At 32.4% G+C, this 25114-nt stretch overlaps 1 protein-coding gene across 1 annotated transcript in view; it reads left to right on the top strand.

Annotated features, from left to right (window-relative positions):
• Nucleotides 1-23993, top strand: part of LOC148280311 (uncharacterized) — a gene marked incomplete at its 3' end in the record, with an annotated part of 79891 nt that extends 55898 nt beyond the window's left edge. Inside the window, exons 7-10 of the mRNA XM_088228567.1 lie at nt 828-926; nt 2433-2531; nt 5388-5630; nt 23888-23993. Of these exons, the coding sequence (XP_088084693.1) occupies nt 828-926; nt 2433-2531; nt 5388-5630; nt 23888-23993 (547 nt within the window). The remainder of the gene's footprint in view (nt 1-827; nt 927-2432; nt 2532-5387; nt 5631-23887) is intronic.
• Nucleotides 23994-25114: the final 1121 nt, after the last annotated feature.

The following is a 25114-nucleotide window of genomic DNA, read 5'->3' as shown; positions in this document are numbered from 1 at the left end:
GGAAACGAGATTTGTATGTAAAGACAAAGTAAAGTAGGTTTATGCAGAACACCAAAAAATACAAAAGAGTATCTAAAACTTAGCCAAAATTTACACTGTTGTCGTGTGTTGTGCTATTAGAGCAGAACACATTATGGAAACAAGTTATTTTTTGTCTTTGAAACAGAAGCTGTTTGTTGTACGCTGATTATGCAGTATTTTAGCAAGCCGCAAAGAGGATTTGTAACAAATAATCTCTAGAATGCACGATGTATGCCTGGAAAGTGAATTAGTGATGAAAAAAAGTAAGTGAAAGTGATATATTTGAAAAGCGACGTAAGGATGCTGAGTGCATAATAATTAGAACAATGTATAATATCTCGAACAAGAAAAAGAAGGATTTGTAGATCTAGGAAGTATGTTTTCAAGAGATGGAAGAGTTTAAAAAGATGTTGAAAGAAAAGTAAATGCGTAAACAATCACACTGTTAGTAAAAATATGTCATTCGAAGCTAGACTGGCAGTCCGCAACTAGTTTTTAGTCTCAAAACTCGCGTAAAGAAGTAAAACAGAATTGGCAGAGCAATATCGAAAGTAGAGTGAATGCGATTGAAATGCACCAGTTCAGGGACTAAAAATTTTTTATTGCTGAAATAAAAAATTAAATAAATATTTCATGTTGGGAATCATACCGTAGACGTCTGGCATGGTAGGCAAACGCGCTGATATGATTACATGATTTTCTTGACAATACAAATAGTTTTTCCTGCAACGGTAGCCAAAACGTCGGATCGTGTCCAACCAACACCCAAAAAAGACCATACATTATGATTTATTTTGTTTTTACAGAAAGGGTGGACGCCACTTCACATGGCCAGTAGTCTGGGGTGCAGGGGAACAATAGAGTGCCTTCTTCGTGCTGGGGCTTCAATCAATAAACAAGATGAGGTAGGTATAATGAAATCCATTTAAAATGTTGAGGCGTCATACAATTATGAGGTGCAAGTTGTGTCCTTTTTTTTCAAATTTAAAAATTAGCACCAAGAGTAAAACAAAATGGTAAAGGTTATTCGTCATTCGAAAGATAATTTTGTTTGCTTTTATTTTACGTGTTATTTTATAACGTTACTTCATTATTTTATTTAATTACAAGCCATCAAAAGAAATGTCAAGTAGAAGTATCCGACCACTTTCGATACTTCTTTCTGTTTGCGTTAAATCGAGGGAATAGAGGATAAAACAAATAAAAATCGAATACATTTTTGACTAATTTGTTTTAAAGGAGAATTATCGGGGTCTGTATTAAATAAGAACGTCTTTCAACAATATTTTGCGTATGTCCAAATGATCGCAGGCAGACTGGATTTCCTCCCTAGGGAGTTATGAAGATCTTAATTTGTTGCAACGATGATAGCAAACATTTTTAAGAAGGTAAAACGGAAGCCAAGGCATTATCTGGGCTTTTGACCTGTCATTGCACAAGCCCTGTAAATGCCTGGACTTCCATATTCCCATCTCAAAAATGTTTTCCCTCTCTGTTACAACAAATTTAGATGTAAATAACTCCCTAGGGAGAAAATCCAGCCTGTCTGCAAACATTTGAACACACTTAAAACATTGTTGTAGTTATTTTTAATTCAATACACTGCTACACACAACAACCTGAACTTGAACAGAATAGAATGTAATGATCATTAATTAGAATAATTTTATTATAATAATCTTATAAATGCGTAAACTTCCTTATTTTCTTTTCCATCTCTGTTGACATACTCATATAACAATAACTTCTAAGAATAATTAAGAACAATGTTTGAGTATGTCCAAATGCTTGCCGGTTCAGCCGGATAAATCTCACCCACGTGATAATGGTTTCAGCTCTCTTACTTCACAAAAGTCAACAGATGGACGAGTTTAGAAAATGTGGATGTTCAAACATGGGCAGAATGGTGAATGTTACACACTGTGTAAAGTGGACACTTAAACCAGCCAATGACAGATCATAAGCCCTGTAAAAGCGTAGACTTCCATATTCCCTTCTCAAAAACGTTTTCCCTCTCTGTTGAAATAAATTAAAATAATTAAGGAGATGAAGCTGTGTTTTTCCACTGACAACTTTACAGCTATGGATTATTTTTTTGTTATATACTATTTAATGTGGCCACTTAAGCTAGCGAATGACAGGTCATGAGCCTTTTAAATGCCTAGACTTCCAAACTCCCTTATCAAAATCATTTTTCCTTCTCTGTTGCCATTGATTTTAATCTCAATATTACGTTGCTGTGTTTGTATTTTTTTTATTTTAGACCAGCCAACGACTGGCCATAAGCCCTGTAAACTCCTGGACCTCCGTCATCTCCTGCTCAAAAATGTTTTACCTCTCCGTCGCAATAAACTTCAATTTTATATAATTTCTCATGGGTGTATTTGATGAAATTTGGTTTTGATTTTCAGGAAGGTAATAGCGTTCTACACATTGCCTGCCAAACTACTCACATTGATGTGATTGAATTATTCATATTAAAGGGAGCAGATTTAAACTGCCTGAATGCGGTGAGTCTGAATTATTAATTGCCACCATCTCTAGTGCAAATCAAAAGCCATTCATACGAGAGTTCCACGAAACAAACATGGAACACTGTTTTCTTCTGACTTCAAAGTTTACTAAACTTGTAGAATTATTGAAATGTTGCGCTGTAAAACGTACAAACTCGAGTCTCGGAATTTCTTCTTATGGATATTGAATCAATACCTCAAACCAGAATTGAGAAATAAGCAGATTCTGTTTATTTTGTAATACCACTTATAATTGAAATTGCGGCAGCCATCTTAAAAGCTTATACATTACATAAGTACGCATGATATTATACTTGAAATGGATTATTAGTTTTTAGTTCCTGTTTACCTTTATTTATATTTCTTCATTAGTGTACACGGCACAAATGCCTTTTATAAACATGAACAATACATTTAAACATTACATTTTTTTATTACAAAATTGAGAAATTATACAAAAACAATATAGTTATACATATTACACGGTTTTTATACATTGTACTATATTATAATACTATGCGATACATTATTATTTATTTAAGGTTGTAAACTTTACATGGAACTGCCCAAACCTATTAGCACTTTTTAACTTCAAGGTACCTGGACGAAGGACTCTCCAAGTACCTCCGTTTAGTTGCAACAATTCGCGAACCGTATACTCATAAAATGCTATTCTGAATCGACTTTACGTACTCGGCAATTACTATTCCGACGTTGCTGATATTTTTCACATAAAGTACAGTTTATATAAATCAACTCTATTTCATCATTTCAAAGATGGTGAACGGTAATTTCCATTTTTTAGATTATAGTGCTTTCTATGTTTACTTTTGTATGGGTACTATTGTGTTCCATATTTAAGAGTATATTTATTTTTTAAATTACTTTAATTTTTATTATTATTAGTATTTTATTGTTTTTTTTTTTGAGAAAAAAAAATGTATTTAATATTCTTATATTTTGTACCTCTTAAAGAAAAAAATATGATGATTATTTTCCTTTTAAAATTTTATCTGCACACATTGTTTAATTTTTTTTTTATAGATGTAATATGTTCTTTATACGAAACTGCTCTATTATAATAATATTTATGTAACATAATATTTTTCAATTTGATTTCTATGATTTTCATATTATATTGAAGTGTTCAATAATTTTAAATATTATTTGTATCTTTGTAAGACACTGCGTGCCGTGTATATTAAATAAATAAATTATACTTAACATACTTAGGTATGAAGATAAAACACAAAGATAACGTAGTAAATAAAAAAACAAATTACGGACAAAGGCATTATACTTTTCTGGCCCCTAAGCTATACAACTTTTTAAGCAAGGACATATTGGTGAACAAAATGAAAAATAATATTTTCAAAGCTAGAGTCCATAAATGGATTGCTAAAAAGACTAGACAGGAAGCTGAGCAATATGTTTCATATATAAGAATATAATTTTAGTTTCTTGAAAATCTTTTTTCGTTTTATCGATGTAGGTATATTTTTATTTTTTTATTTCTTTTGAATTTTTACACAATTGATGTGAAAGTATGTATGTAAGTAATAATACACTGACACTCCGGAACGTGTCTGTGGGCCAGTGGAGTGGCTACATCCATGAATAAAAGTAAAAATATATTGAATATTGTATGAACATTTTTGTTAACTATGTATTTGTATTTTATATTGGATTAAATAAATAAATAAAATTTAAAAAAATAAGAAATTGTAAACGGCAAATTTTTTTAATTCTTAATTTGTTGGTATTTTTGCAATGTACATTGAATACCCTAGGTATACCTAGGTGTATTATAATACAAACCGTCTCGTGCTTAAAGCTTAGAGGTTGACAAAATTTAAAAATAAAATACAATAAAACTGAAAATTTTAAAATTAATCTTCTTATAAAATTAAGTAAAAAAAATAATGAAAACTTTAAAAATAAAAAATCTACTCATACGTATAAATTGCACCTTTAGAACGAAAACGACTCAACTAAAAAAATCAGCTTTTTGGGAATCTGCAAAAGAAGAATGTAAATTGTGAGACCTTCGTATTCTTTCGTCGATTGTTTCGTATTTTTCGAAGTAAGCACAAAAATTTCAGTTGAAAATTATACCCCAAAGTATTTATGAATATATAAAAAAAACAAGACATTTATTTAATAAGTCATTATTAGATTTTAATAAACAAACAAACAAATGCATTTTGATAAATAAGATAATGACATAATTTTACTTGGTCGCTATATGTTTGTCTGCATTGCTTCCTTCACAAAGCAATATAAACACAATATTAATAGCGTCGCTTCCGTGCTGACACACAACCTAAATTCTGTTTTTTTCTTTCTTTCTTTTGATTCTTGGCTTTGTCCTATTCCCACCCGAATGTTGCGTTTTTTTAAACGCAGAAAGATAGATAATAGATTTAACATCTACTTATTCTTACATTTCTTCTCCTCTTTTTACAAATTAACATATATATTTAAATAGCAGTCAGAATCCTTAACTATTTCTAGCAGCCTATGTCCTACAGACCACACATCTTTCCTTCTTAACACCCATGAGCCAACAAATTGAGTAAATAATCGTGAATTCCTTCTGTTTTGACTAGGTCAGGATTTCAGGTTGGTCATGTAAAATCCATCAGACCGTCCGACATTACCTTCCTTTCCTCACCAAAGGACAATGCCATAACACGTGTTCGGACGTTTTATTTAACGCACCGCGTTCTCAACTTAGTTAAATAAAGAGAGCAAAATAATGGAGTTTACCCCTAAATTCTCCGTGACCTGAAATAATAGCAGCTTCGTAATAATATCATGTTTTGATTGCATAAATTTTATTTGTATTTTCAGAATTCCGAGACGCCGATGCAAGTGGCGGCGTCTCGGGGGGACGCCGCCACGTGCCGCGCCCTGCTAGCAGCGGGGGCCAGCCACGGCTTGCCCCAAGGAGCCGGCGCCGCCCTCGGAGGGCTGGCCGTCAGCCCCGCCAGCGCCTCCCCCGAGGGCTCGCCCCTTCTGGCCGCCGCGAGGGGCTCATTCACGGCCATAGTGGACATGATCATTAAAACGGCGAGGCTGGATTGCCCAGTAGAGGTGAGAAACATTAAAAACTTATATTTTTAATTCAAAAACATTTTTAACTTTGTGGCATACGTCGACCGGTTTCAAGGTTTCAATCTCATCATCAGGATTTATACTACCACTTGCATAACGTGGGTAATTCTAAGCTAGTAATGTAAGTCCTGATATTATTATCAGAACTTACTAAAATATTAAATCTTATGATTCAAGCCCCAAAATCGGTCGATACAAATTTATAAACAAATGAATCAAAAACTAAATTTGTTTATTTTAATATTTTCATCGTCTTGTTAAATGCTGGGCATCATGGTCTAGTAGGGTGTAAAGCACTTTTCATCATCATTTACCTTTTGGCATCTAGCGATGCATATCTTTGGCTTTGTTTACCAATACAGGGGTCTAGGATAAACAATGTTTTGAGTTTATCCAAATTTTGGTAGACATGAACTGGATTCAACCCCTAGGGACCTGTTAATATTAACATGATACAACAGAGATGAAAAACATTTTAGAGAAGGAAATATAGAAGTCAAGGCACTTACAGGGCTTATGACCTGTCATTGGCTGGTTGAAGTGGCCATTTTACACACAGTGTAACACACACCATTTAGCCTATGTTTGAACATCCATATTTATTCAATCTGTTGATTGAAGTGAAGTTAGAGAGCTGAAACCTATATTGTTGAGAATAGGCTCATCTCCTTGAATTGTTTCACGTGCTAGACAACGCCTGAAAACTATTTTTGAATTTTCAAACTTCTTCCTAGACCAGTTAGTTTTATTATTATGCCAGTCCTGTAAATGCCAATACTTCCATATTCCCGACTCTAAAAATTTCTCCATTCCTGTTGTAATTTGTTAATCTTAATGAATCTTTATGACTTGGTGGTGAAATGCAATTTCTTTGTCAAACATCTGTACAAACTCAAAATATTGGAATATTTGTTTTCTTTAATTTGTTTTTTTTTTAAATCTTTTTATTTTTAAAAAGTACATTTTTTAAATTTTCGCTATAAAGCCTTCATCTTTTCATGTCTTCAATGAGGAACTTCAGCCCTACGGGAAATTGGGTACAAGAATGTTTTCTTGCGCGCGGTAAAAAATAAAACATTAAATTTTACGACAAAGTTTCTCAAAATTTACGAAAAAAATATTTTGATAAAAACGCACTGCTTTAAACGACGGCACTGGTTCATATGAATAAGCCAATGATATGAAAGCGATGAAGGATATCCGGTTCGCTTAGCGTAAACGAACCAATCGGGAGAACTGACAGAGAAGACCTCTGACGTCTCACGCGAAGTTATTCCATAAATACAAAACGCAAAAAAATCATAGCTCTGATAATACGATAAATAAAAATAAAAATACAATTATTTTGGCTTAGTTTAATAGTCTATTAACCTTAGAGTAATAATGCGCCAAGTTATAGAGGAGCCTAAACGTACGAAAACCATTCTATGACCATTGTGTACTAAGTTAGCTACAGTTCGCAGCAAAACAATGGACGGTACTCAGGTCGAGAATTGCCAAATGGAAAATAATTTGCGTTATAAATAATTTAAAATATGTACCTGTGTATTTATTAATGCAGGGTTATTCCCATTTATTTTTTAATAATTCGCTTATATTTATTTTATAAATTGAAAATTCTTGTGTGTTTATTTTTTTTTAATTTACTTATTTTATTCACAATGTACCCATGTTACATTTATCGAGACATAAATCCCAAATTCATGGAACCAAAGTCCTGTGTTGAGTTTGTTTATTTGTCGGTCACATCTCCGAAACGGCGAGTCGTAGCGGCCTTAAATTTGGACACGTCATTTTAGATGCAATTTCAAGGTTAACGTTGCTATTTTCGAGTAAAATTTAAATCCACCTGTACTAAAAAAATACTCATACTTTATATGGATGCCTAGTGCGGCCCCGACATATTGCCCGTAATCAACTGTCATTTTCAATTGTAAACATAATTTATCCCTTAAATTGAGAAAAAACTGTATTTGAAGTAAATATGTTGATATAAGGAAAGTTTCTAAGCAACATAATGCACGTGTCGGGACAATAAATGCCAAAAATCAATTTAAATCATGGGAAAATATTCGAAATAAATAACCTGACTCTGACTCCTTTAACACCTTTGACGCTCCTACTGCTGCAACCAAACATACTGCAATTCATCATAGTCGATTTTTATTTATTATAATGTTTATATCCAAGTTATTTACAAACAATACCAAGCTCAGCAACAAAAGCATCCGATAGAAACGTTATGCGTATGTTGTCAAACAAAACAAAATGGATTTCCCCCTTTTTCAGTATTCATGGATAAGAAAGAGTTTTCTATGAAGTTAAATTATATTGCGCCTGTCAACGTTTCGGTCTGCAAGTGACATTTTTCTGTATAGAAAAATTCATACATTAAAATTGTATGCGCGCCGAGCTGTACAATTTCAAAGTTGAGAAACTATTCACAATTTCAAAGAAATAAAAAAAGACGCTTGAAAGAAATGTGACTGCTTTCAACATTTACTAAAATGATTATTTGATTTATCAGCATATAAAAACAGAGACGGAGATGGCTGAAAATACTCAGACCACCATAAGAACATAATATAATATAATTTGTCATATCTCACGTATGCAAAAAATCATTCAATAGTTAAATATCACGTTTATCAAAAACATGTTTAAAGTAATATAGTTCTGTTTAATATTGTCCAGTACAAAAATTAATATTTTTCGTCAATTATTAGTAGTATGAAAAATACTTTTAAATTTGTAATTTTGAATTCCCGCAAAAACGGTCATGCCATTGGCCACGCCCCTAATACGTCACGATTCATGTTTATTTGTTCCTGTTGATGTTGTTTGTGAAATTTGTTCATAACAATATCACGAATCTTGACGTCACAACAACCAAGGCCAAACACGACGCATTTTTCTAGCAACGTATTTTTATTAAATTCCTTTTTTTATGTATGAAAACATTTCTGCATAATATTTGTGATTTTGAAAATACACTTAATTTACCATTTCATATATTTTATCAGTATTCGTAGTATGTGATATTTTCCTAATATTTTTTTTTTTTCCTTTCTCTCCTTTTAAGTTGATTATTTTTATTCATTTTTGTTTTTACTTTAGTTGACGTTTTTATCTTTTGAATTTTTTAGAGTTGGCTCAGCAATATTTAACCATTTTACTGGAATAAAATTTATTTTTATTATTATTTTATTTAAAAAAGAAAATATGGAAGTCTAGGCATCTACAAAGCTTATGACCTGTTATTGGCTGGTTTAAGCGGCCACTTCAGCAGTTGGAAGAATTGAAGGAATATAGATGTTGAAATATAGCCAAAATAGTGAATGTTACATAGTGCGTAAAGTGGCAACTTAAACCGGCCAATGACAGGTCATTTTTTTCATTTTTTTTTTTTTTTTGCACCACAACAGGCCAGGAGGCCCAATTACAGTGGTGAATTACATCACAGAAAAACCAGGCTTGAGAAAAATCACATTTTTAATTTTTGTGTTCTCACCGGGAATCGAACCCGGAACCTTCCGTGCGTGAGTCAAGCGTCTTGACCACTACACCACGGAGGCCGCCATAAGCCCTGTAGATGCCTAGACTTCTTTATTCTCTTCGCTAAAATGTTTTTACAAAAATCGATCACCCTGGCAATACTTACTAACTTTCTACCTTGTTTTAATCAATAATAATCTGACAGGTGGTAAAATAATCGAATTCTTAAATAATATTATTTTTGAATATGCTATTTACACGTGAAATGTGATCCCACTCTATTCCCTTTTCATCCCAGCAGTATTTTGACACTAAAAAACGACATTTTACACGGCATAGTTGAATTCAAATCGGCAGTTGCTTACTAAGCTAAATCTACAGAGTAACTAATGGCCAAAACGTAAAACTACTAATTTATGAGTAGTTTAGTCGGCTTTAGTTTGATGCGCGTACGCGGTTTCTGGACTATAATAATTCAATGCCATATATATTTTTATTTTTAAATAATTAACCAACGCATTGCATAATAGCAAATTTGCCGTCCACTTTTTTGTATAAAAATACGGTATTAAATTTGTTGAAGTGTGGACTGTAGTTTAAATTGTTAAAATAAAAACGCTATCTTTCTGTTTCGACCTCTTGAAGTTTTTTTATGACTTGTAGCTTTACAACAATGTCTATAAAATGTATTGTCTTAAATGCAGCAAAGTGCGATCATATGTTAAATGAAAGCAAAGTGATCAGTCTTACGTTTCAGGTACCAGTCCAAGAACAATTAAACATTGCTCTTTAGAAAACCATTAAAATCCATAATTCACGTCCGTCCCGCCAGAAATTGAACCCAGTAAAATTGATTTGAAAAATAATGTTTTGTTTATCTGTGTTAAAGTTATAAACCATCGTAAAAAAAATATTTTTTTTTTTTTGTTTGTTTTATCATTTTTACCTTTTTATTGAATTTTACTGTGTTCATTCTATTTATTTTATTAATTGACGTATTAAGTTCATTTAACAATGTAAAATATATTTCTTTATAATATACCTACAGAGGTACAATTGAAATTAAATACAACTAAAGAAAATTAAAGCTAAGATAGCAAATTTAAAAATAATTACTACCCTAAGTCAAGATTTGGTATGTCTTGGTGATTGTTTTAATCTAGAAAGACTTACACCAAAAAAGTCCAGATCTTGTCTCGAGTTTACAATGTGACACAATCGGGTGTCTGTGCTGATCAAGGAACAGCACATTATTATTTCGCAACCAACGGATCGCAACATTGAATGCCACTTGTTCCAGTAACGATGGTACATCAATTAAGCCATTTAGTAAATAAAATATTTGCTCCGTATAAAGACAGCATAGCATGTGTTAGGGTAAATGGATCATAAACATTGTGGTTTGACATTCATTAAGGAGTCAAATAGGGGTGTGTAATGTCACCATAGCTGTTCAACATGTATATCGATAACTGCATGAAAGAACTGAAAGGCTTAAGAATGGAAGCAAAAATGGGTGATTTAACTGTCAGTTGTATTTTGCATGCTGATGATGTCTTGCTTCTTGCTAACAAAGAGGAACTGCAACTCTTGGTACCAAAAGTCTACGATGTATGCAAGCGAAGCGATTTGCCGATGAATGTCGATAAATCGAATGTGATGGTTTTTGAAAGAACTGAAAGTATAACTAAATGCGAAATCACTGTGAATGGGGTTACACTAAAACAAGTAGAGGAATTTGTGTATCTGGGAAGTATGTTATCTAGGGATGGAATTACTGAGAATGATATTGAAAGAAGTGTGAGTCCCGGGAACAAAGTGAACGGTGCACTTAACCCTTACGCTGCTACGCAGTTTTTCAAGAATCTAATCAGAAATCTTATTATTAACACATTTTAAAAATATTTTATCGAATACGTTGTTTTCCAAACACACTACTGTTTTAAAAATTAATAGCAATTCCAAGAAAAATCTTCCATTTCATAAATATCTAATTCAAGCCCAGTGGAGTGAGCGAGATAGACAATTCGTGCCGCAAATAGACAATTTTCGTACAGCGGTTGTAAACCCTTTCTTAATTGAAAATAAAAACAAACAAAACTGATCTCGTACAGCAATCTCAAGGCGCATTGTTTGAATAGTTATTATTGAAACGAAATAATAATGATAGTTTTTTGCTTATTGCGGGGCAAAGTGCTCTGTTATATATTATCAAACCTACCACTTCCATCAATGCATGCTAAACAAAAATTGTGTAAAATATATCTTGAAATTAGTTGCAACAGAGAGGGAAAACATTTTTGCCAAGGGAATATGGAAGTCTAGGCATTTACAGGACTTATGATCTGTCATTGGCTGGTTTAAATGACCACTTTACACACTTACAAAATATTCACTATTTTAGGGGTACGTTTACACATCCACATTCATGACTATTTTTACATTACCTCAACTCTTCTATCTGTTGACTTTTGCAAACTAAAAGAGCTGAAACCTTTATTGATGTCGGTGAGTTTCACCTGGATAAATTATTTCACCTAGGTAATGCCTAAAAATACTTTAATTTTTTTATGCAAGTTATTTTAATCAACAATATTTTGAGTATGTCCAAATGTTTGTAGGGAGTTATTTAGATTGAAACTTAAAAGTAACCGGTAAATGTACTAAGAAAAGATATTATTTCTTGGTAGATGATAATATAATTTTAAAAAATAATGTTTTTGTACAACTGTCTCACAAATTGATATCTCTTCTAAGAAAAATATTCCGTTTTACTAATAGCTAGTTCACGCATAATGGATTGAGCGAGATAGACAACAGTTGCCGAAATTACAAACAGCTTAGGTAAATTACATATTACATATTTTACATTTGAATATATTTTTAATCTTACTTTGTTACTCTAACTAATAATTTTACTCTGCAAAGCGTCCTTTTTATTGTGAATGAATTTACAAAATATATCATTCAAAATGATAACGGATAGTGAAAGTGATAAAGAAATAATAGTACCTCACCGAGAAACTCGGAGGCTTAGCAGCTAAACCTATTCCGAAAGTGAATTAGACAATAACGATCATTTTTTAAGCGATAGTGATAATAATTTATAATATGACTCTTACGAAGAGCACGAAATCGAAGAAGCTTTTTCTAAAGTATTTTTGGATCAATATCGAGCTGATATACCTCATTTACGTTTTGTTTGTAGAATAGAGTTTGTATAATAATAATTACGTTTTGTTAGTAGAGTAATAATAACTACCTAATGAACAGCTAAAACATTTGAATTTCCCATTGCTGTGGGCACCCATTATAATAAATGAACAAATGATTTTTTTAATATTCAAACGTCCTAATTGACAATCATTAGGTTCCATGGTGAATTATTTTTATGTTTTATGGCTCTTTAGCTATTTGTTTATATTCTTAATTATGGGGTTTTCCGGTGATATAGGGACCTCACTAGATAAGAGTTATTATATTAAAAGTAAAGTATTTAATTAGTTATTGATTACGGAAGTACATCAATATTTTCTTAATTATTGGATCGGGTTTAATCGCGGGAAAAACACCGAATGCAATTATTTTCTTCAAATATTATATAAGTGATTAAAAAACTAACTATTAACATTAATTTATTTTTCATTTGACTGTTTTTGCAATGTAAAAAAGTTCACTGTTTCAGGTCCCGACTAGCTAGAAGTTTTCTGTGTTTAGTCGTTTCTCTATTCTTAAAAGCACTGCGAATTTAAACATCATAAGTAAATTTATAATGAGGATGTTTAGTGGTTTAAAAAAAAATTGTTATTAGACAAAGCTTTTTTAATTTTTATGTATCGTATTATCAGCGCTACGATCTTTTAAATTTTTGCATTTCTGACACTAACCCGCGTGTGACGTCGCAAGTTCTCTTCCGCTTCTTCTCGGTTAGTTCTGTTAATTGGTCCATTGACGATTAGCAAACCGGAAATCTTCCACAATCCTCTTATCATTGGTTGATTCATATGAACAAGTGACGTCATTCAAAGTAGTTCGTTTTTATTTAAATATTTTTTATTCATTTCAAGAAACTTTGCCGTACAATTTAATGCTCAAATTTTAACCGCGCGTAAGAAAACATTTTTTGTGTTAAATTTTCCGTGGGGCTGAAATAGGTACGAAACTAAATGATAACCCGTCGAATAAGTAATTTGTATGTTTTGAAAATGTTTTATACCACTGACGGTTAAGTGCAACAAGCAGTTCCCGAATTCATTTACCCTTTTGGGGATTATGACGTCAGCATCAGTCTAGTTGGAACTTTATGATAGGGATTAACAACAACGATATATCGTTGTTTAGCAGTATAAGGGTTAAATAAACCTTGAAAAATAAACATTTGCCGGAAGAGGCAAAATTAGCAGTTCACAATGGAGTTCTAGTCCCGACTCTGATGTATGAAAGCGAAATACTTATCTACTTGGAAAAAACAGGGATGAAAGTAGGTTAAATGCTATCGAAATACGATCTCTCGGGTGAATGTGTGGTAAAACTATGTACGATAGATGCACAAATGTCGAGATCCGTACATTATGTAAGGCTGAGATAAGCATTATCGACAAAATCAATAAAGGAGCTCTGCTCTGGGTTGGATAAGATGGACAGCGATGGAACGGCTAAAAATATTTAAAATGCTAATGTTGATGGATGCAGAAATAGAGGAAGCGAGATCTATATGCAAAGATGGAGTGATGTGGCGTTCTATCCTCTCTGCCTACCCTTACAAGGAAACTGCACAATGGTTTGTTGTTGTTGTGTTGTAAATAAAATATAAACATGGAGTCAATGTTATTTCTACGTGGTTATAAAAACATAAAAATGTAGCCAGTTAGAATATTTTTAATTAAATCATGAATAAACAAACATATTGGGTGAAATTTCAAATTAAACATCAAATGTGTAGTCAGATTTAACGGCAAGTCCCAATTCCCCTGCCCAGTTAAGCTGGAATGCCAATATAAAAAGGGGAAAGAGGGACAATAGAGAAAAAATATTTGCTACCAGGAGCACAGAACACGGGGTAGATGTGCGCTGATATAAAAATGGCAATACTTTTACGACGCGCTGCAGTGTGTACGTAATATGTATGCCACCCTGATACACGCGTTGCGCGAGCACGGAGACCCGCCCCGACTAAATAATCGAGAGGAAATATCAACCCCTACGTGGGGTAGGACGCGCCAAGTAGCGGCTAAACACGACCCTTTGGTGATCTGAACTACCGGGAGCGCATGAAGTTGTACGCGAAGCGAGGAGGTAAATTTCTGACATAGGGGTGGCCTCTCATCCATACAATAACTTTGCCGTTTCCCCTTCTAGACAGGCAACCCTTACAAATCTACGGCACTTCGCCAAACAGTATTTTTTACACCCGATTTTTATTCTTCGTTCGTTGGACTTTTTTGCTCGGTGTTTTTATTTTGTTTGTGCGGTTGTTCGGTCGGCGATCCCTCCGTACTTCGGGCGTTGCGAGTTTGTGGGCGTTTATTTGTAGGCCATTCATCCCCTAAGAATAGGAAATAATAAATTGCGACAGGGTTAGAAAATTGTTGCGCCATGATGTATCAGGAGAACATAAATCACAGGGGAAGGAATTCACCGTATCGAAATGTTATACTTACCTGCGCGCTCCATTTTGTTTACATACATGTTCCAGCGTCGTATTAAGTTTTATTACGTCTTAAAAATAAATAAAAGAGCGTTATTTTTTTTTTCCAATAATAAATGTAATTTTTAACATATTTAAAAAACCAAGAGAAAAGATTCAAAGTACGAATTATAAAAAAATAAAATTATGTATTCAAAAAGAAACTTCATTGTTTATACCCAATTACGATTTTAATAAGAAAACAATTTTTCTTGGTGGGTTGTTTTCAGGTACTTACAGTAAAACTTTTTTTAATTCATTGTAGAAATATCGTAGAATTTAATAATTATTTTGAAAACATAAGTGGGAAATATCGTAATCTACGAGTACTCTTTTTAGATACTGTTAAAAGCGTAGAGGAATAATTCGCTCCTGCTTAAAGAGAAGCCCTTTACCTCTAATGCATAGAACAAACGTTTTTAGTTAAATAACAAACATGTAACGAACGGTTTCGGCTTGCGCTTACAATTCTCGATCTGAGTACATACGGCCCTTTGTATTGCTGTATACTGCAGCTAACTTCGTTGAATCATAGAATTATGTTTGTCCATAGGCGAATCTATAAGCCAGTGGCGTATTATTACTCTAGGGTTGAAAGCAATTTGGAAGAGAAGATTGGCTAAATAATTTATTTCCGTTTATTGCCACTTTTCGATCACCTTCCAATTTACGCTACCTAAACAAAATACATTTTATCAAAGGGATTTTCGTTTTGCTGAATTAAAAAATTAATTAATGAAATTGATAAAGCGATGCCATTACCATTATTCTTTAATACCGTTAAATTATATTTTTCAGTAAAAAGTTTTTCTCGCTAATATTTTAATATTCATGATAAGTATTAATAATATCGTTTCATTCCACGTGGCAAAAGTTTAATCAGAATTCGACTCAATTTGTTTTTAATGGGTCGTTTATTTGTGCTACTTTATTTTTCCCATTGAATAATAGTTTTGAGTTAATTTATATAATTTATAAACAAACAAATTTATTTACATTTTTGTATATCTTGAATATTTTAATCTTTTTTTCTTCTATTGAATGTGTTCTGTAACTTGAATTATAAAAATAAAACTATTATTTTAATGGTTGGAAGAAATCGCCAATGTACAAACATAAATATGTTGGTACATTTCCTGATTTTTACTTATTATTGTATCTTTTGGCTTTTCTTATGTTATCTTTAATTTTAACTAAATTTACATACTCATATTTCACTGCTGCACTTGAATGTAATTTCTAAAATATGTAAAAGCCCGTAGGGCGTGTAAATTAATAAATAAATAAATAAAATTAAAAAATTAAAAAAATGCTTTTGGCATAAATAATGATACTGTTTAGTTTCATGCGAAAAATAAATTTCACTTATTATTTGGATGTATTTTAAATATTATTTTCATACGCATTAAACTATCTCATAAAACATCCTGGCTTTATGTTATTAAAATTCAATGTAAAATTTAGCCGAAAAGGCGTTTGAAATTCAGGTTTTTAAAGCCTTGTAATAATAGTAAATTGAGTAAAATATCATTCCCGAGAATCCTTTTGTAATTTGGATACCAGGACCAAGTATTCCCCTTCCATTATTTAATATCAATGAGAACAGGTAAAAGCTAAGGAAAATCCTTCCGGACAAACTTCTTCCATTTCGTCCTATCCATTCCTTTGTAAGGGAATGGAAAAATTTATTAAGTGTGTAGAATAATGTTTAAAGGCCTTTGTCTGCTCTGCTTCAAATGGAATACGCAACATCACAATAATGTATTCACGTTATGTTTTTTGTTTGAAATTCAATTTGGTTTTCGACACATGTCAATTTTTTTACAAATTTCATTTCGAATATTTTATTTCTCAAATACATTTTTTATCTCGGCTTTTAATGTCGGTTAAACGAAACGTTATTTATCATTGAAAATATATTCTCAGAATACATTATTAAATATTCCGTTTCAATCAAAGGATCAAAATGATCGGAGTTGTAACGATTTTCAAAGGGGGACTGAATGATTGAAAACATTTAAAACTGCCGCATCAAATACAGATACTTATTGAAAAAAATTGCATTTAATTATACTCATTTAATGAGTGACTACTCATTATGACTCATTTAAGTTATTGTTAATTAACATTATTTTTTGGTATGTGTATTTTTGTACATACACAAATCTGGATTTCTCCCGAGGGGGAGTAGGTATATATTATTTTTTTTATAAGATTTATAACATTTAATAAGATATATACAAGAATCAAAATGGTACCAGTGTCGATATTCGCTAAAGCGGAATGGGGAATGTTGTAAAAAACGTAAAGTGGCCACTCAACCCAGCCAATGACAGGTCATAAGCCCTGTAAACGCTCGAATATCGATAATCCTGAATTTGAAAAAAATTCTACCTCATCTCTGTAGGAATATTGATAAAAAAAAAATAAAAAAATAAAAATATTGTTAATTGTTTATCATCATAATAATTTTGTTAATTTCTATTTTTTTAAATATGTAGGTATAATCATTCAACATTAACATAGCTAAAAAAAAATTCGTAGAATAATACATTAGACAAGAATGAAATTATGCTGAATGCTGTCGAAATGTGATATCTGTGTGGTCAAACTATGTACGATAGGTATTAAGATGCGTGCATTATTAAGGCTGAGACAAGCTTTATCGTCAAAATCAAGAGTACTTATCAATCTTACCCACATGATAAAGGTTTCAGCTCTTTTACTTCACAAACATCAATCACGACATCCGACAATCATTGATAATTATTAAGCCTGGTATAAAAGTATGTCCTGGTATATTTTGATGATGTCTTAATAGTCATGGATTATCAATTGAAATCAATCAATAAAATAGGCATAATTGTATTTAAATAATTATACATTTTTATCCGATTATTTTTGTACTACATACCTACTCTTTGTACAAAAATGTTTAATGTGCATTTAAAAAGAAATACTTCCATTTTTTTATGATTGTCTGAAATATTTTGATTTAGTCATAAATAACCGCGTTACATAAATTGAACACCATTATTTTTGTTTAAAGTATTAACTTTGTTGTCAAACGTTTAAAGTAATTTTAATAAATATTAATATATAACCACTAATTGACTTTTTATGTCTGCCGGTTTCGAGTTTTTTTGTGATTCACTGTAAAAAAACCTTTAAAAAATTATATTCCTCTTATAAATAATCAAATATCGTTGCAATATAGCCCATCTTTTGAATTAAATAATTAACTAATTATAAAACTTTCAACGTCTTAGCCCCTCCCCTCCCCCTCCCAATCCCCCAACCCAACTCATTCTCCAACACATCACTGAATATTATTAACCTAATTTCTAGTGCATGTTCAGACTCGATGGTGTTTGCATCCGTAATATATATGTGTTTTCATTAATAAGATAATAGTAAAGGTGAAAGTGTATCCTAGTATTTGCATGTAGGTGTAATGAGTGTTCTGAGTCCTGACAAAGAGACGGGTACGTCTGGAAACCGGTAGACATAAAAAGTCAGTATATAGTTAAACACTTATATTAATTTATTTTTCATGTGGCATATCAAGTGTCCCCGACGTCGGCACTTACTTCTAAAAAAGCCTCTCTGTCTTGCGCTGCTCGGAACAACTCTTGCACACATCTCATTTTGGTCCAGACTCTTATGTTGCGCAGCCAAGACGTTTGCCTTCTGCCAGGTCCACGTTGTCACTCAATCTTGCCTATTAGTATAAGTTGGAGGATTTTATACTTGTCTTCATGCAGGATGTGACCCATATAGGAGATCTTAGGTTCAGACTATATAGACATATAAATTTTAACAGCTATGTTGCAGTGAACTCTCCTCATGACGTCTACATTGCTGACCAAATCTGTCCACGGTATATGAAGCATTCTTCTGTGAGGCCACATCTCGAATCCTTTCAACCGGTTCATAGTGTGTACTTTCAAAGTCCAGATTTCTGAGCCATACAACAGAACAGACCAAACATAACACTTAACCATTCTCTGTCTAAGATTTTAATTAAATTTATCATTGCAGAATATTATTTTCAATTTACCTAATGTTTACACACTGGTTAATGATTATTTTAATCCCAGTCAGTGAAAAGTTCACTTCCCACTTTTCCACTATCCAATGGAATATATTTATATCATAAACTTTTGGATTATCTTGTTTCTGCTTAGACATATTTGGATGTTAAGATTGCCGAGACTACCTGATTAGAGATTAGTTTCAGGCAGCTATTTTTGCGCGACAAGAAGCATTTTTTTCTTTATCAGGGAGACTTATGTCCTCGGTTGCGGTGTGCGGCTGGGAAGAAATTTTGCGGCATGAGATTGCTAGAAGTTATTCAATTGTAAACCTTCTGTAAGAATCTACGTGGAAACTCACGTAGATAAATAACATCTAAGGCTTCCTTACAAACAGAGTTTACAACAGAATTAGGCCTTCGGCTGTTCCTAGTTAGAAGCTAATAAAGTATTAACAAACAAACTTTCAAATTAAACAGCGAAGAAATTTCTTATGCTCGTTATAAATAATGTTGATGAAAAGTTTGTGCCAGAATTATTTAGTTTACAACAGTTGTTATTAATTTGTTAACAATACCGTAAAACACAACCGTGTTTAAAATCAACGGGATTTCGGATCAAAAATCATTAATCTTCTATACATACTAAACATAATTTCAAGATATTGAGGCTTGAAGTATAAACTCTAGGTATTTCAATAATACTACTACAATTTGCACATTGTATGATACACTAGTCTGCAGCATACTAGAATACTGTTCCAGGGACCCTTCTGAACCAAACCACATCCTTGAAATAGAAAAGGTTCAAAAGCAAATTTTGTGACACTTATATCTAAGAAAAGAATTTTCTTTTCTTATTATTTAATAATTATCCATTCTTGTACCCATCATTATTTCTAGCAGCGATGCTGGATCAAAGCACCCTCGAATCCCGTCGTCAAATTTATCTTGGGAAACATTTCTATGAGCTGATTTCTGGAAGTATATTTATGTATTTATACTTTTACATTGTTTGTATTATTTTTTTGTACAGAATAATGTTACATTTTACAAAATGTGAAACATGCATTAGATTAGCTATTTTACAAACATAATAATAACAATTAAAAAAACGTAATTAATCCAATTAACCTAACCATCATTAACATACTAAACATTAAAAAACTAAAATAATCATAAAAAACATAACCAATTTATACAGACCAATAGAACAAATTTCATAAACAGTACACACATTTTACCTATTTGGCTTGATCCACTCATCGACCCGTGCGCAACCCACCTCCACTATCCATTTCTTAACACTTTGATCACCGGCCGAATACACATAAAATTTACCCTGTGCCCGGCCCATTTTTGTGAAATTTCATGCTTTGTGAAGGGTTTCTTAAAAGTGCAATAATTATGAAAATACTAGGTTAAATCAATTGAAACTTCTCATATCTATTTGAAATAATTAAATAAGTAATTTTTGTGTGATAGTTTTGCCAACATTGGCAAAGGCCAAAAATCCATAAAGATGGAGAGCCACATTGCGCATTGCAATGTTCGCACATATACAGGGCCTCAGTCCTTTTTCTGTGCTTTGTATCCCGGAGCCGTGTAAACACGTGATTATAATAACCATGCGTTGTGTCCCGGTCCCGTGTTTTCACGTGGTTTACCAGCAGCAAAAAAGGAAAAATAAAAGTCACTAAATGTCAATAAAATGCACTTTTTAAGACAGCCGGTAAACCACGTGAAAACACGGGACCGGGACTCAACGCATAGTTATATAATCACGTGTTTACACGGCTCCGGGATACAAAGTGTTAATAGCAATTTTAGATTGTGAGAACTTACTAATTGTCCTTATGGATAGTGGAAGTAGATTGTACACTTTAACCGAGTAGTAGGCCAATCCTCTTTGACCTAAGGTTGTATTATATACTGAAAATATCATTTTGTATGTTCACAATAATTATACCATAGCGATCTCACGCACTGTTTTACACATCCAGAAGCCGTACAAATGCAGATAAAAAATCATACATTAATAGGGCAATTCGCTTGCTGAATACTGTATCTATTTTTTCGTACATATCGGCAGTTTAGCAGCTCTCTGCTTTCTGTTTCTATTTGAACCGGGTTGCGGTTCCGTGGGTAGTGTCGCGGACTCAGAGATCAGAGGTCCCTATAGTGAGTTATTTACAGTCTGCATTACGTAATGGGTCAAACAGCCCGCAAAGTAATGCAGATTACCATTGTCAAATAAATAAAATAAAAATTATAGATGTATTTTTTTCTGTTCGGGCAAACGAAGAATGATGTGAAAGGATACCTGATTTGACTAAAAAAATTATTATACAATTACTGAAAATTATTTAGATTTGGAAATCACAAACATTAGGCAGAATGGTGAATGCTATGAATTCTGTAAAACCAGTCAATGACAGATCCTAAGCCTTTTAAATGCCTAGGTTTCCTCTTTATCTAATAATGTCTTTATTTTGGTTTTAAAATAATTATTTATTTCGTCTTTGTTGGGATAGTTTTTCAGGAATTTCAATGAACAGTTTTGAATTAAATAACATACATTTCGTCACTTTCGATTAATATTAATCAGGTTGTGGTCCTGTGGCTAGTATCTCGGACTCAAGGTCCGTGGTTCGAATCCCACTCTACCCCAATTTGATTACCATTTTCTAATAGTGAGCTATTTACAACTCGTTGAAAATGGCCGTCAAAATTAAATATTTGCCTAAATCATTGGAACGCAAATATTTCTTTTTAAAAAAAATAATAATAATAAAACGTCTCCATGGGGTAATGGCTAAGGCATCTAATTCACGTATAGAAGGTTCTAGGTTCGATTCTCGGAGAAAACCCAAAAAAGAAATGTGATGTTTCTCAAGCCCGGGTGTATGTACTGTAATTCACTATGTTGTGGTGTAAAAAAATATACATACTTTATAACTACAATGGATACAGAAAATAGTTCCATTTTTCCCTGCGATTATTATTTTATTCTTTGAGAGAATTTTTCAATTCAAAACTCTTTTTATGAAAATTATTTGTGAGGATTGCCAAAGGGTAACTTCTGTTATTTTTTAATCAATCTATCCAAGAAACGACTGTACACTTTTTCCTGTTTGTATATATTGTACCTCGATACAAATGGATCGTTATTGTGGAAAATATAAATACATATATGCGATATTCTTTATTTCCTTTCTCTTACACATGTATAGAAATAGTGATCCTCTTTTACTAGAGTAAAGTGGTTTGCTCTAATGCATAATATATATAACTGTTATAATACCCTATAATACCCATAATGCTCAAATCAGTCGACCATATATTAGTATGATCCATTATTACCCGCAGACCAGTGGCGAACGGTTATTTTATTTACAGGTAAGCTATAAAAAACTATCATATATTTGTACCTACATATTACGTAATCGAATATAAGTAATATCTTCTATAAATTGTTATTTTTTCTGTGGTTTTGTGTGATATAACAACATCTCTCATCTTTGAAATCATTATTAACTTCGTGATATATTATATTACGTAGCTATATTATCCATTACTTTAATAAATAACTTTTATTAAAATTTATTACAGACAGCATAATGAATTCAGAAGGTAGTAGACAGTACGCATTGTCTCATTACGATTGAAATGCAACTAGCCGCTTTGTTCCAGAAATGAATATTTAACTTATAACTTTTAAAATAACGATTAAACTAATATCTACAAATATCTATCATCTGTCATCTGGTCTCTTTTTTACAATCTTAATCATATTGAAAAGATTAAAATTAATTTACTTAATTCGTTTATGAATCTATTGCCAAATAAAATAATAACTTTTCCGTATGGCCATCATTTTGCCTCGCCAAGTATGCTACCCACTGCCAATTTAATTTTACTGCACGATCTATGATATCGACGACCCCGGCTCGGCTTCTTATTTCTTCATTTCTTATTCTGTCTGTAAGACATACACCGAGCATCCGTCATTCTATGGATCATAGTATGCATTTTAGTTTCTGACTACTGTTCTGTGATACAGACATGGTTTTCTAGTCCATATGTCGTCCCCGGCAATATACACGATTCATAGACTCGTCTTTTTAAGCATATGGGGACTTGTTTACTTTCAAAAATATATTTTTAACTGTAAGCATTATAATATCCAAAACAAGTCTGAATATTGGTGCTGGTAGCGTTATTTTGAATTACAGATTCTACTTTATTATATTTCGATCGCTTAGTAACCTAGCTTTTTGTGTTGATAAGTATTTACATCTATTTCTATTGTGTGTTGTCTTGGAATTGGTGACCGTAATTATCTATATACCTGTGTAAGTATATCGTAAAATGAATCATGTAAATTAATTATGCATTAAACTGAAAAATGCGTTGTTACTTAAAAATCTCTACTTGCTTAAATATAAATAGGATGTCATAATGGGAAAATTGAAAACGAGTCAATTTTTAACCGAATCTTTGTACGATTTTATTTTGAAAAATACCTAAATTAAATTAAATGTGAAAACTCGATAAAGAACGAGCATAGAAATGAAGTTTCGAAGGTATAAGTATTTAAATTATTACGGTAATCCAATTTCATTCTGGGTTAGAAATCATTAATTTGCCAAGTAAGTATCTATGTGACCCTCGGTGCAACGTGAAACAGTGTGTGTTCAAAAATTGCAATTGTATGCGTTAGTAGTCTGGAACTATTTTGACGATTTTTTTTCCTACGCGCAGGTTATGTGCCCTTAACATGAATATTTTCTACATTCAACCTTTCCTGAATAAAGATTTGAATTGAACCGAGATATAGTGAGATATTTACAACTCGTTGAAAATGGACCTGAAAAATTTAAATACTCGGGTTGATCATAAGAATGCAAATATTTCATTTTTTCTAAAAAGAATACTGAACCATTCGTAATCGACCTTCTACTTGTTAATTTTTGATAGCTGAATTTCGTGTTGTATTTAATTATTATTTTGCTATTTTAGGACCAAGAGTCTGCCACCCTCAAAGGCTCTGGATCATCTGTGAAGCCTATCATCGCCATACCCCAGAGGAATTGGAGAAATTCTCAGGACGATATGGGGCAATTGAGTGAGTGAAATAATTAATTAAGATAAATAAAATTTACATAATTTAATCATGTTCAAAGAGATGTAAAATTAGCTTTTACTTGTTTTCCGTTGACAAGCCTATTTTTTTTATTTATTAATTATTTAATAAAGAAACCTTGCGGTTTATATTATACATCTTCGGGTAAGTAAGTTTTTATTTTAATTAATAAGTTCAATTGTTTTATTGGTACATAACTAATTGTGACCGACCGAAATAAGATTTTCAGCCGGCCGAATTAATCTAAACCGAAACAAATAAAATAAGTTAAAAGTCATTTTAAAACGATAAAAATTAGGCGTTTTTATTATTTAACCTTGGGAATTTATTTAAATAAGTGATAAATAAAATACACACTGAAATGAGAGGCATAAGTTTAATTATTAAATTAGATTATTTTTGGTCGGCTTTTATGTTGCACATGTAATCAGTTCTTCGCTGTACGCTGTAAGAACTTAGACTTATGAACTGTAAAGGAATTTCAAAAATCCAAATATGAAAGATCTTTAACTCACGAGAACTTACAAGTCACGAGCGATAAAATGCACCTAAGTACAGCTTACCCACCACATACCGCACACCGCATCTGAGGACATAAGTCTCCTTGGCGGTGCCCACATACACGGAAAATTTGCTCGTTGTCAAACGAGAAAAGCTGCCCGAAGGAGCTCTCTGAAATCTGGTAGCCTTAGCATCTTTGTGCTGAAAGAAAGTAATCCAGAAGTACATAATATGTACTTCATTGGATTGAGAAGAGAGGGAAGTGAATTCTTCACTGACCGGGATTAAATTGATTGGACATGATCAATTCGCCGAAATGATTACAAAACTTTTTAAAAGCCTTGAAATTCTTTTTAGAAGCCACCAGATCTGTATATCCGACAGGACCTATAATAGGGCCACGGATAGTAGCGAGAAGCTCCATTCGGTAATCATAGAGAAGGGGAAAGGGACAAGACCACAGGATGTGTTCAGAAGATTGGTTAGGATATCCGCAGCAGCACGAAGGGGAGTCAACAATATTAAAAACAAATAATTTTTGATTAAATTTACCATGACCTGATAAAAACTGCGTAGTCCAGTGATCGGGGATAACCCAAGAA

Source organism: Micrasema longulum, unplaced genomic scaffold (assembly GCF_059751315.1).
Source record: "Micrasema longulum isolate JH-2025_06_02 unplaced genomic scaffold, ASM5975131v1 h1tg000595l, whole genome shotgun sequence".
In the NCBI taxonomy this organism is placed as follows: Eukaryota; Metazoa; Arthropoda; class Insecta; order Trichoptera; family Brachycentridae; genus Micrasema; species Micrasema longulum.
Note: the sequence above shows the minus strand (reverse complement) of the source record. Positions and strands in the feature narration are given on the sequence as shown.